Source organism: Ostrea edulis, chromosome 6 (assembly GCF_947568905.1).
Source record: "Ostrea edulis chromosome 6, xbOstEdul1.1, whole genome shotgun sequence".
Lineage (NCBI taxonomy): Eukaryota > Metazoa > Mollusca > Bivalvia > Ostreida > Ostreidae > Ostrea > Ostrea edulis.
The window spans coordinates 11,414,655-11,428,345 of NC_079169.1; the positions used below are offsets into that span (position 1 = coordinate 11,414,655).

General features: G+C 34.8%; 1 protein-coding gene across 1 annotated transcript; it reads right to left on the reverse strand.

Moving 5' to 3' along the window:
• Positions 1 to 3,316: 3,316 nt before the first annotated feature.
• Positions 3,317 to 4,902, reverse strand: LOC125646949 (uncharacterized). Its single transcript, XM_048873613.2, has 2 exons — positions 4,824 to 4,902; positions 3,317 to 4,535 (listed from the first exon to the last, which is right to left on the reverse strand). The coding sequence occupies exons 1-2, from the start codon at positions 4,895 to 4,897 to the stop codon at positions 3,527 to 3,529; spliced, it is 1,083 nt and encodes a 360-aa protein (XP_048729570.2). The 5' UTR covers positions 4,898 to 4,902; the 3' UTR covers positions 3,317 to 3,526.
• Between the last annotated feature and the right edge of the window lie 8,789 nt (positions 4,903 to 13,691).

A 13,691-nucleotide genomic window follows, 5' to 3' on the forward strand; every position in this document is an offset into this window, starting at 1 on the left:
ATCAAAGCTTTGAGACCACACTCCATACAACAAAGCTAAAAAAAAAAAACAAAAAAAAACCCCAGCAGCTTCTAGGCAACGACAGAATTCCGTGATAAGGGTACAGAAAAAAACATCTTTTAAGAACAAAATATGAAAAGACGTGCACAGAACTACCAGTCGTAGTAGTAGAATGGATTCTAAAGTTTTAAGCTGCATGTATTTGTAGTCCTTTGATTGATTTCCCAGTAGTAGAATGGACTCGAAAGTTCTCAGCTACATGAAGTCCTTTGGTTAATTTCCACCGGAAATGCACTTCCGGACGACACCTCATCTTAAATTAAGATGGATGCTTAAGGCGGCTGTGACCAGTCGACAGGGGATGCTTACTCCTCCTAGGCACTTGACCCCACCTCTGGTGTGTTCAGGGGTCCGTGTTTGCCCAAATATCTATTATGTATTTGTTTTTAGGAGAGATGAGATTTATCACTGTTCGTTATCTTCACCTTTCATTCTATTGCATCCGAACTTTTGATTACAAACAAAAAGAGGCCATCTTAAACAAACGTTTCCTACCTGTTCTTATTCTTCCTTCTACTGTATAGTCCAGCTCAACATGTGGTTGAAAAATGATGATATGAAATCCCTTAGTTTAAAAGGTCCGAAATTCAGGGAGCACCGATCTTTCAATTTGTGACAGCTTTTTTTTTTACCATGAATTATGTCGACGATTAAGCCAGACGATGGGTTCAATATGAAGAACTTGACGCCTTGTCAGAATTTTAATAAAGTATAAGCGGAATATTAAAATCTCGCAATACACACATGAAAACATATTACGTACCATATCTTTAATGTCTGCATCTCACTTGGATATTTTATTGAAAAATGACATTAACAACAAATTAACAACTCACCTTTATGACAAACGGGATGATTTCAGCTTATCCGTTGTTAACTTTCCATATTTATGAAGCAATATTCCATTATTGTATTATATCTCTCAACTGATTCGATACGCAAGAGAATGTTCTGCGTATGATCAGTTTTGTGATCGAGGCAGGCTACTGACAAACAAATTGATGTTACAGGGGTTTCAACAATCTCGTTTAAAGTCAGCATTTCGCAAATTCTATGGTCGATATAATGATCTAGTTTGCCAATACAAGCTGTCATTGGGTCAAACGCCGTTTGACATGATTCATACCAATCGTTAGAGCGTTCTATACACACTGATTTAAACTACGGATTAATCCGTTTACCCGATCAAGATATAAGGCTCACGGCCATGTGACTGGTCAACAGGGGATGCTTACACCAACTAGGCACCTGATCCCACCTCTGGTATATCCAGGGGTCCGTGTTTGTCTGATCCCACGTCTGGTATATCCAGGGCTCCGTGTTTGTCTGATCCCACCTCTGGTATATCCAGGGGTCAGTGTTTGGCATACTCTTTATTTTGTTTTCCTTATAGGATTTATGCGATTAATCAATGTTTGTTATCTTCACCTCCTTTTCATCCTTCTGTGTCAAATAAAGCAGAAGTGATGGAAGAATTCGATAGCTTGCATGAGAAATATGTACTGGTGACAAAGCTTGTAATAATATTATCTGTATTTTAAATTAACTTGGTTTTAATTCCACATTTGGTGATCCAATCTGTACTATATGTTCACTATCAAAAGAGGAAATATGCATTCCATACCCCAATCAATGGGATGAATGACTTCCAGTTACCGTACCTGTACGGGATTGCAAATCTTAATTCACATAAACCCTTTCAAATATACATTGCAGTATGGAGAAAATGCTGTACCAAAACCATATATTCACTCTTCACAAAAATATTAACTGCTGTGAAGAAGAAACGCAAGACTTATAATTCCACAACTAATGCAAAAAGCGGTTTACATCAAATTTGGGATTCTCAAATATTCCACGGACATTTCCGTAAATTTAAAATCACAAAACATTTTGTAAAATCGACAGCATCAAAACATTTGACTGATCAATGCTTGACATCACCATTCTTCGCAATAGTGATACAGAGGCTTGTCTAGGTCTCAGTCAGTAATATAGAAGCTTGTCTAGGTCTCAATCAGTAACACAGAGGCTTGTCTAGCCTCCATCAGTAATACAGAGGCGTGTCTAGGCCTCAATCAGTAATACCGAGGCTTGTGTAGGACTCAATCAGTAATACAGGGGCTTGTCTAATTCTCAATCTGTAAACAGAGACTTGTCTAAGTCTCAATCAGTAATACAGAGGCTTGTCTAGGCCTCAATCAGTAATACAGAGGCTTGTGTAGGCTTCAATCAGTAATACAGAGGCGTGTCTAGGTCTCAGTCAGTAATATAGAAGCTTGTCTAGGTCTCAATCAGTAACACAGAGGCTTGTCTAGCCTCCATCAGTAATACAGAGGCTTGTCTAGGCCTCAATCAGTAATACAGAGGCGTGTCTAGGTCTCATTCAGTAATATAGAAGCTTGTCTAGGTCTCAATCAGTAACACAGAGGCTTGTCTAGCCTCCATCAGTAATACAGAGGCGTGTCTAGGCCTCAATCAGTAATACCGAGGCTTGTGTAGGACTCAATCAGTAATACAGGGGCTTGTCTAATTCTCAATCTGTAAACAGAGACTTGTCTAAGTCTCAATCAGTAATACAGAGGCTTGTCTAGGCCTCAATCAGTAATACAGAGGCTTGTGTAGGCTTCAATCAGTAATACATAGGCTTGTCTATGTCTCAATTAGTAAACAGAGGCTTGTCATGGCCTCAATTAGTAATACGGAGTCTTGTCTTTGCCTCAATCAGTAAACAGAGGCTTGTTTAGGTCTCAATCAGTAAAACAGAGGCTTGTCTATACCCCAATCAGTCATACAGAGGCTTGTCTAAGCCTCAATCAGTAATACAGAGGCTTGTCTAGGCCTCAATCAGTAATACAAAGGCTTGTCTAGTCCTCAATCAGTAATACAAAGGCTTGTCTAGGCCTCAATCAGTAATACAGAGCCTTGTCTTGGCCTCATTCAGTAATACAGAGGCTTGTCTAGGCCTCAATCAGTAAACAGAGGCTTGTCTAGGTCTCAATCAGTAAACAGAGGCTTGTCTAGGCCTCAATCAGTAAACAGAGGCTTGTCTAGGTATCAGTCAATAAAACAGAGCCTTGTCTAGGTCTCAATCTGTAAAGTAAAGACTTGTTTATGTAAATTGAATCCACACTTCACTGGACCGTGGATATTCAGTTACGCCCACTGTTTGTCTCTCCAATGTTAAAAAGAAAACAACATGAGGGTTTGGATACATACTGATTTAATTATAACATTTCCTACAGTTAACAGCCAATATAAATTAATGAGATATTACGATAATGCATACAAGATAATGCGAACTGTCCTACTTCTTAGGGACTGAAGGTCATGAACATATCAATGAGGTCAGTAGAAAGTTCAGAGTGAACATTGTGATGAGAACAGTGAACGAATGTCTGCGGTTTCTTAGTTTTATGAACACTTTCCTGGATGCATTAAATCACATTGAGATTATAACTGTGTATCACAGTTTAGGGCTAGATTTGGGACTGGCATTGTTGTCTTTCTGAGACTTCGGGACGTCGTACATACCCTGAAGAACTGACGGGATCATCGGCGGCCTGTCGTAGGTGGTTTGGCCTGGAAAGGCACTCTGGCTAGATGAAGTTGGTACATCGTAAGTTAGTGAAGTTATATCCGAGTTTTGTTTGGGCGCGTCATAGCCATTCAGGGGCTCGTTGCTTCCCGGGACGTCGTATGTTTCCTGGGCGTCGTGTATTTGGCTCTTTGATGTCGGAACGTCATACGTTTCCTGGGCGTCGTGTATTTGGCTCTTTGATGTCGGAACGTCATACGTTTCCTGGGCGTCGTGTATTTGGCTATTTGATTTCGGGACATCGTATGTTTCCAGAGCTGCTGATTTTTGACTTTGGGATGGAGGGACGTCGTACGTTTCCTTGGGATTCATTTTGTTATGACTGGGTGGTACATCATAGGGTTTCTCTGATCTTTTGTTCTTTTTCCTCAAACTTACTTGTTGGTACGGTATCAGTTTAATTCCCATCGGGGTCGGATGTTTAGCCCTTGGTTTATTTAGATGATCGTATTCTCCCTCAGTTAAAGGCATATACACATTGTCATTTGGCAAATGGCGAGGCAGGGTAGTAGATTTGTTCACCTGATCTGTGGTTTTCTTTTTCGGAGTTTTGTTTACGGTAGAGTAGCCGTATTTCCCGCCTCGTTTAACTCCCATTTGTTGTTTCGGTTCATCTTTCACTGAAAACGCTTGTGTTTCGGAATAATGATCCGCGGAACCCGCCTCTGCATAATGTTGGGAAGGGTCGTCTGTTGTCCGTCTTTCTTTTGTGAGAGGCGTCTCAGCCTCGGCATACAGAGCAGACAACACCGGCTCTCTGTTTTCCTGGGTAGTGGAATTCACAGAAATGGTTGGCTGTGTGCTGTTTTGGCTTTTCGGATTGCTTATGGTTCTTTCTGATGGCTTCTGTCGGCGAACTGGAACTTTCTTCGTAAAACTAATTAATTTTAAAAATAAAATAATAATTCTGTAAACCTTTTCAGTGCTTAGTGATTTACTTGAATTTGTAAACAATGTGGAATGTTTTTCAATTGGTTAATTACGAAGTCTTTATTTTCAAGATTTCTACCCAAATATGCATGCCACGATAGTTGATCATTAATAGAAATCGAAGATCTGAATGTATATCACAAACATAGGATTATTTTCAATCTACACATTTGTTGTACACGACATAACAGATTTAGATACCATCCTGTTTTTATGCCGGAGATCGGATACTGACCTGAGTTTGACCAACATGATGGCGAGCACTGTGACGACAATGATGAGGAGACCCAGAACTCCGATCAGAGCCATCGCCATTAAAGTCAGGCCATTGTCTGTCCAACAAAAACTCAACATTTATTTACTGCGGTACTCGTTTTGTGATCTTTACCTATTACAAAACGAATACTAAATATATAGTATATATTTTTTTAAATTTTGAGAATATACATATAATTTTTTGGGGGGTTGAAATACATACCTTGTTGTGAGGAACAATCACACGCGGCTTGCGAAAGAACTAGAAATGAAAAATGAAATATCTTAGTTTCTTCGTTTCCAACAGTCTTAAACATGCTCAGTAAAAGGTTAGTAGTGTTAATTTGTTTTAACAGGCGCTTACCTTCATGGGTAATTAATAACACCGAAATGAATACGAGCACAAGATTCATATTCTTTGCTAAATAATTAATTTGATGGTGAATGTGGAGGCAGCTCCATCGGAAATGATATTTTGTGATTAACGGAGGGAGGATATCCTTACAATGCGGATATTTTGTAACTGTGAACTGAACGTCAGTGAAGGGGACAGACAAAACCGCGGTGGCGGATCTTATAGGTAAACTGCCTCAAACACAGAGATGAAATTAAACCCCATACGTGATAATGCGATTTTTCACATTATGATTCAAGGCTAATCAAATGGTTTTAAAAACAAAATTTACTAATTGACTTGAATTAGTGTTAGAGAAGGGTGTATTTCCCTGCAAAACTCATCTGCGTAGGTGTTCCAAAATGCCATTTACACATTTAGGCAATTTGTTTGGTGTACTTTAATTTGTATTGTTTATACAAAGTCATATACTTCATAGTTTAAATGACTGATATAGGAGTTACCATACAATGATTGTGTAAATATGAAGTAGCATACATCCCTACATAGATACACAGGAGCCTAAATTATGTAAATCATAATTCATAATAATGTATAATTTATCAACATGATCAATAAAATCGTATTTACATTTCTGTTCTTGTATTACACTTATAAAAATATTTTCTCTATCTATACAACTCTGTGACATTTTCATCTGTTAAAATTGAATAGGTTTGACAGTGTCTACAGGTTGTTTTTATTAAATAACATTATTTCTTGGTATGATTTTTAAGAAGATTGTGAAATGAACTGAACAATGTAAAACAGTGTTCACCTTCTATTCATGTTGAAAAGTTCTCTTTCATTTCTTTGAAAATCATAATGTCGACCTAGTTCAAGTTCCCATTTTTTGAGAAAATAAACTATATTTGCTACTGTATTACATATCGGAATAATATTTGGTATTGGTTTCGTTAAATACAAACGTAGCTTAAATCTATCATTAAACAGATTTATTTAATCTACACAGACTATACCATATCAAACATTTTACATACGACAACCAACATGTTGAAAACTGCATACGTCACTCATATCCAACATGTTGAATACTGCATACGTCACTCATATCCAACATGTTGACTGCTGCATACGTCACTCATATCCAACATGTTGAATACTGCATACGTCACTCATATCCAACATGTTGAATACTGCATACGTCACTCATATCCAACATGTTGAATACTGCATACGTCACTCATATCCAACATGTTGAATACTGCATACGTCACTCATATCCAACATGTTGAATACTGCATACGTCACTCATATCTTGGTATTTACTTTTCATGATTCGTCTACTGGTCTACTTCAATTTCAATCAGTATTTTAAAGATTCTATATTTCCTGATTATAATAATAATAATAATAATAAGACCTTTATTTAACCAGGATTACATATTTAGCGATAACGCTAGTTTTCAATATGGTCCTGCATATAACATACATACAGACAGATATTAGTAAAATAAACACAGATTAAAAGAAGTAGAATACATATAAACTTAAGAAATAATTATGAATGTAAGATAAATAGAATACAAAATGAAGCTTAAAAAGTATGGTGATAATCTCTAAGATAATTTCTCTTAAAACACGCAACACTCGTTGAGTTTCTTATGTTTTGACTCAAGGCATTCCACACTGTGCTCCCTGAAATGCTGAAAGATCTTCTATAATATTCTGTTTTTGCCCTGGGTATATACAAAATATTTGAATAAGAATTTCTAGTTTGCCTCTGACTGACTTCTGATACATATTTAAAAACATTTAAATAATCTGGCATTAAACCATGTAAAACTTTATACACTAAAATGACTTTTCTATAGACAAAGTAATCTGATAGAGGCAACCAGTTAAGTTCTGTAAACATGACATTAGATGGTGTTTCAAAATTTCTGATGTTAAGAATTACCCTTGCAGCTCGTTTTTGCAATATAAAAAGCTTATTCACATTTTCAGCATTTCTTGGATTGCTCCATATAGTACAACAATATGTAAAATGTGGAAAAATCATAGTATTAAAAATCTTCAGCAGCACATCGTTTGACATAAAATATCTTATTCTTCTTAAAATGCCAATTCTCTTGGAAATCTTGGATTAAGGTGTGTGTCCTCATTGGAAGTACAACATAAAAAACAGTAGTCAACACATTAATTCAACTTTTATACAAAAATCTACATGAACCTTCTCTAACTCATTCGCCGAGTGAAATCCCCAGAATTCACAATCATAGTTTTGCTACAATAATTATATGAATTAATTATAAAAAAATCAATCAAACAAAGACATCTTTGAAATTAAATTGAAATGAAACGGTTTCATTTCAGCCAACTAGCAACTTAAACCTTTTACGTTGTGATACTTTGACACTTTACCATCAAACCAAGATAATCAGAATTTTCTACAATATTAATCAATGCATGTAATATGCGCTGCACGTCTCGTTTGATCTGATGATCCACGCCTGTCAACTCGATATGATCCGACTCTTCGGATTAAGTTCCTGTAGTAATGATATCATATATACATGTAGTAGTATGTCCAACAATATAGTCTCGATTTTCTAAGTTTAATTTATCTTAGTCTTGTCTACAACTACTTTTATATTCCATTTATTAGTGTAATTCTGCAAGCAATTTAGCAAACATGTTTCTGTTCCTAAGGATGACTCTGCATCTTCAGCGTACATAGCAATATAAATACAAAGCCATTTCACTTATATTTATTTGCCAACGCATACATGTGTACAAAACCATGTGTTCTATTACTTCCATTTCAAAATCGTTTGCTGAAATAAAAAATAGAAATGGAGAGAGCGATTCCCCCTGGATCAAGCCGTCGTAGCAACTGAAAAGTTCGGACAACTCTGTTTTACACATGATATGATATTAGAATACATTGGCTTTATGACATTTAACATTTTACAGTCTGCTTAACTAATGTTTAAAAAAAATAGTGTTTTCTAATTGATCTTACCAAAATCGCTTTGAAAATATACTAAGTTTACAAACACCAAAATAATGTTATAATTCTGGCAATAGCTCGATTGATTAATCCGTGAAAAACAAATATTGCATCAGTTGAACTAAAACCAACCTTATAGCGAAACTGGGTATCTAAAATAATGCTAGGGTTTTAAAACTAATTACTTAAAGGGGCATGGATACGATTTGAGTAGAAAATTTTCAAATCTTATTTTTTCATTCATAATGTTTAGAATGCTTAACTAAGGTGTTTCTAATGGTCAGCAAAAATTTGAATGTCAGCTGTCAGGTTACAAAGAGAGATACAGAGCTCACAATTCTTTATGTAAACAATGCTTATGTCATGTTTTTGTTTACAAAGGTTTAAAAAAGTGTCGTTTAAAGCAGAATTTTTCAATTTACAAGTTAATCCTGAACACAATTAAATAGTTTCTAGTGGGTATTAACAACTTTTATGTAAGCAAAAACATGGTACGAGCCTTGTTTACATGAAAGGCGAAAATTACGATCGAACAGCGACCAATCTCATAACTCCTATAAGGAATACAAATTTGATAGTAGAAAACCAATACAAATAACAAAGAATTGTGAATGCTGTATCTCACTTGTAACTCAACAATTGACATTCAAATGTTTGCTGACTGTTAGCATTGTACATTGTAAACATTTAAAATGTGGAAAATAAAATTTGAAAACTTTCAGTTCAAATCGTGTCTATGCCCCTTTAATCGTTTGAACAGTCAATATACTTAGTAAATATCTTTTACAATTTTTGAATTCCCCTTTTTAATGCATGTTTGATTTATACAACTGAAATTTTCTTGAGAAGTTATCTTTTATTTTCTTTAACAAAAACTAATACTTCGAGTACTTGATAATATTTTTCAAAATTTGATTTCTTTCAAAAATCTTTTCGCTGATTTCTTAATTTGATAATTTGCTTCAATACTAAAGCTGATCTAATTTTCTTCGATGAAATTTACGCTACATACATGTAGGTAAGAATGATAAAAGCGGGTAACATAGACATCAATTCTCAATCGTAAATAGATTTAAATTGTATGTAATAGGTGCTTAAGCTTAAGGACCAGATGAGATATTGAATATCAAAGTGAAATGACACTCTCTTTGGCTTCTAACAGTTGTAAGCAACATTACTTTTTATATAGATAAAAAAAATCCATTAAAGTGGTGCTGATCTATCTCATTAACTAAAATTTATGGACGCTGTTGTAATCTTGAAAATTTGTTTGTGATTAGTGCATGAAAAAACCGTGAAGATAGGAAAATGTATGCTTTTTATCTAGCAACTCAACTTTAAATTTGACAAACGGGATGATTTCAGCTTCTCCATCGTCAACTTCCCATATTTATATAGCAATATTCCATTATCACCTGCATGTGGTGTTTATATAGATCTCAGCTGATTCGATACGCAGGAGCTTGTTCTGCGTATAATCAGTTTTAAAATCGAGGCAGGCCACTGACAAACAAGTTGATGTTACAGGGTTATGGACGTTATAACGATCTAGTTTGCCAATACAACCTGTTATTGGGTCAAATGCTGTCTGACATGTTTCATACCAATTGTTAGGCCGTTCTTAGCACACTGATTGTGACTATGGATTTATCCGTTTACCTGATCAAGATATGAGACTCACGGCGGGTATGACTGGTTGACAGGGGATGTTTACCCCTCCTTGGCATCTGATCCCACCTCTGGTATATCCAAGGGTCCGTGTTTTCCCAACAATATATTTTGTATTGCTTATAGGAGCTATGAAATTGGTTACTATTCGTTATCTTCGCCTTTCATTAATATGTTTTATGAGAATTTCAATAAGCCATACTTTGAGTTCTGAAAAAATGCTGAATGTTTGTGGAAGTTTCGCGAAAATGTTGGGATGATCCAAAATAGTTACTGTTTAGAACGAACAATTCATCATTATGTCTTTGGCTTTAAATTAATTTAAAACATCATCAATAAAGGGAGATAAGTCATTTGGATGAAATATCTACCCAGAGTTATCGTTCCTTACATTCAGATATGTGTAAGCTTGTAAGGAACAATAACTCCGGGTAGAGATTGCATTTGGGGACAACTTTCCATGGTTTCTTTCAGTTACTTTACGAATTCGTTTGATTTACTTATATCTACATGTATATAAATGTTGGGTAACTAAACAGAAAATTAATCTTAGGAATAACAAAATGTATCCTAAATATTGTCTCCCGGTTTGACCTCTAAAGGTGAAGGTAATTTTTTTTTTTAAAAAAATATAAATTTTCAAAAAAAAAAAAACCCCTTCATCATTATTAGTTCCTTCTCTAGTATACTCCTGGAGTATTGGGCAATTCACCTCCAGTTGATTATTTTTTTTGTCTTTGCTGGCAATTTCATCTTTTCACAGTCCTTCTCCATGCTTCCTGTGCTCTTCCTTACTTCCTTCGTTCTTCACGTGTCCAATCTAGGACGACTGTTCTGGCATGGCTATTTCTTCTCATTCTTATTTCCATCTCCTCGTTTTTATGATGTTACTAATCCTTCCCATGTTTCTCTCACTCTTTCACTTGTAATCTTTACAGGCAATAATATTCTCAATATTTTTATTACACGTGTGAGAGGAAGGTGTCAAGTTGTTTTCATCTCTCTGATCATATCCCAGGTGTTCGTGCCGCTCACCAAAATAGAGATATAACACAGGAATTAAATTCTCACACCAATTAATCTAGTACAACATCATGGTCACGTTTATGGAGAGTACCAAAGCAAAATAATTGTTTGAAATGTTTAGGAAATTTTATATCCACTAATCATCCGTGTTAATTTTATCAATATATCATGACGATAGCAAAGATGAATTGTCGAATATATAGACGCGGTTAAAGGCCTCATTGCTTACTACCGTTGACAATTCATGAGAACCAGAAAGAGTTTCTGAAAGGGAGATTCACGCCTCGTGATGTCATCCATACTACTTTAGAGAAGAAAACACCTGGTATTATTTTATCAATTGATTTCGAAAAAGCCTTTGATTCAACATCATGGAAATTTGTGTATCAAACTTTAGAATTTTTAACTTTGGTCCAGACTTCAAAGAGTGTATTTCTGTTCTATATAAAATTCAAAGTTATGTGTTTTACAAAATAGTATTTTCTCAATGGGAGAGGTTTTAGACAAGGAGACCCTGTCTCACAATACATTTTCAACCTGTGTGTTAAAATTCATAACAAATGTATAAAAATGGGTAAAGAGGAGGTTCGATTACTGCATTGTGCAGATGACACGGTATATTCCTTGATGGAACGGAAAAGTCTCTCATAAGTGCAAAATTTCAGGATTGAAACCAAATATTTCTAAAACTAAGGCTGTGTGGAATGGTTTAAAGGCTTATAGTAATTGCTAAATTTGTGTTGATATTGGACTTCTGAACCATTGACAGTGTTAGTTGTTCATTATACAACAAACTTACCGGATATGGAATTTCTAAATTTTATTAACAAGCTTCTTGACACACAAAAGGCAATTAATAACACACTGGAGCAAGAGAAATATTACACCATTTGGCAAATTATCTTTTATAGTTGTTTAAAATTACACACTACCTAAACCAAATGCAAAATGGTTAAAAACTGCTGGAGACAATTTTTTTTATTGAAATTTTTTTGGAATAATAAAACTGACAGATTATCAAGAAATAGTTTATTTTAGATTATGAAAATGGTGAACTAAGAGCGTATACCACACTTGAATAATCTCATTAAATTACTAAAATTAACATGGATCAGAGCATTATTTCAAACACATTCACTTGGTCACGAGTCTTTAATGAAAATATTGGATATCATATATTTATAGGGAAGATTTGGTCGTGATTATGCAATACAACTTATAGTAAAAAACTAACAACATTCTGTTTGGAAAGAGGTTTATCTGTTTAAGGTGATTTTATAAATACATTTAAAAAATACATACTGCAAGAACCATTGTGGTATAATAACAAAGTCAAGAGACAGAACAAGAGTATTTTATCTAAATCAATGTTTGATAAAGGTTTTCATAGTGTCAGATCTGTTTGATATACATTTCAATTTTATTTTAAATGAACACCTACAAGATTTATACTCGGTGGTTATTCTTATTTTCTTTAATCTGTATATGAAGACTTAAAACATTGAATTTTGCTTCAATGGCCTCAGATAAGTGGGCTCTCAATTTAACTTCAAAAGCTGAAGTATACAGATCATAGGTCATTAAGCTTTTCAAAATCATTCGGGTTCTAAAATAATGTACATGACTTGTTGGTTTTTTTTCCAAATATGGAGCGTAAACATATATGTGAAACAAAGTGGGCTGTTGATCTGGAACTGGATGCCTCATTTGACTGGGAAAAGGACTTAAAATTTAAAACAAAAGATACAAAACTTTTATGGTTTCACTATAGGATTTTACACAGAATATTGTGTACCAACAAATTGTTATTTATGTTAAAAATTAGAGCAAGTCCACTTTCTTCACTAGGCAATCCAGCTGCAGAGATTACTAATTATCCTCTTTTTTTATCGTTGTCCAGTGGTCAGAAACACGTTGATGATGTGTTGAAGATCGGATTCCACAAAGTATATACGACTGCGTTTACCAGGGAAAAAACAATATTAGATTGAATCTGATTATTTCATTGGTTAAATAACATACATATCAAATGGGAAATACTTTTTGACAAATTTTGATTTTGCATGGTCGTGATATAGTTTTAGATGCCTCATCATATCTAAATAACATACAAAACTGTTCTATGTTCATTTTTCACCGTTGCCTTTGAATAAAGCGATTTTTAATTTTTTTTACCCCTTTGACTATGAAGATAATAATTCTTTAAAAATGTTAAATTGTGCACTGTCGTACATGCATAACGTCACTCCCTCATATATATCACCGTCAATATACAATGTGCGTGTTTCAGGGAGGGGAGCGGGGGGGGGGGGGGGTAATCGCATGTAATCTGCAGCTATATTTATAATCTAACAGCTACATAATACTATAGATTTTCTTATATCGATATTGAGAGAGAGAGAGAGAGAGAGAGAGAGAGAGAGAGAGAGAGAGAGAGAGAGAGAGAGAGAGAGAACACCGCGTGTATATATACATGTAAGGTACCATCATGTATACATAACGTCATAATGTATAAGTCAAGACCTGATTGAAATATATTTATATCTAGTGTGAAACATTAATTAAAACGAATATCAGTAAGTGATAACACGAGATTACAAGGATACGACATCATCGTAGGAAAAGCATTTTTTTTTTTTTTTTTTTTTAAATATAAGGATGAACGATACATTACAATATGGCAGAAATTTTGTTCAAAATTTTGAAAGGTGTAAGTTTGAATCCTACTAACACCCCTAATAATGTACACGTTGCTCTTTGAAATATATTCTAGTATAGAAAGCTTG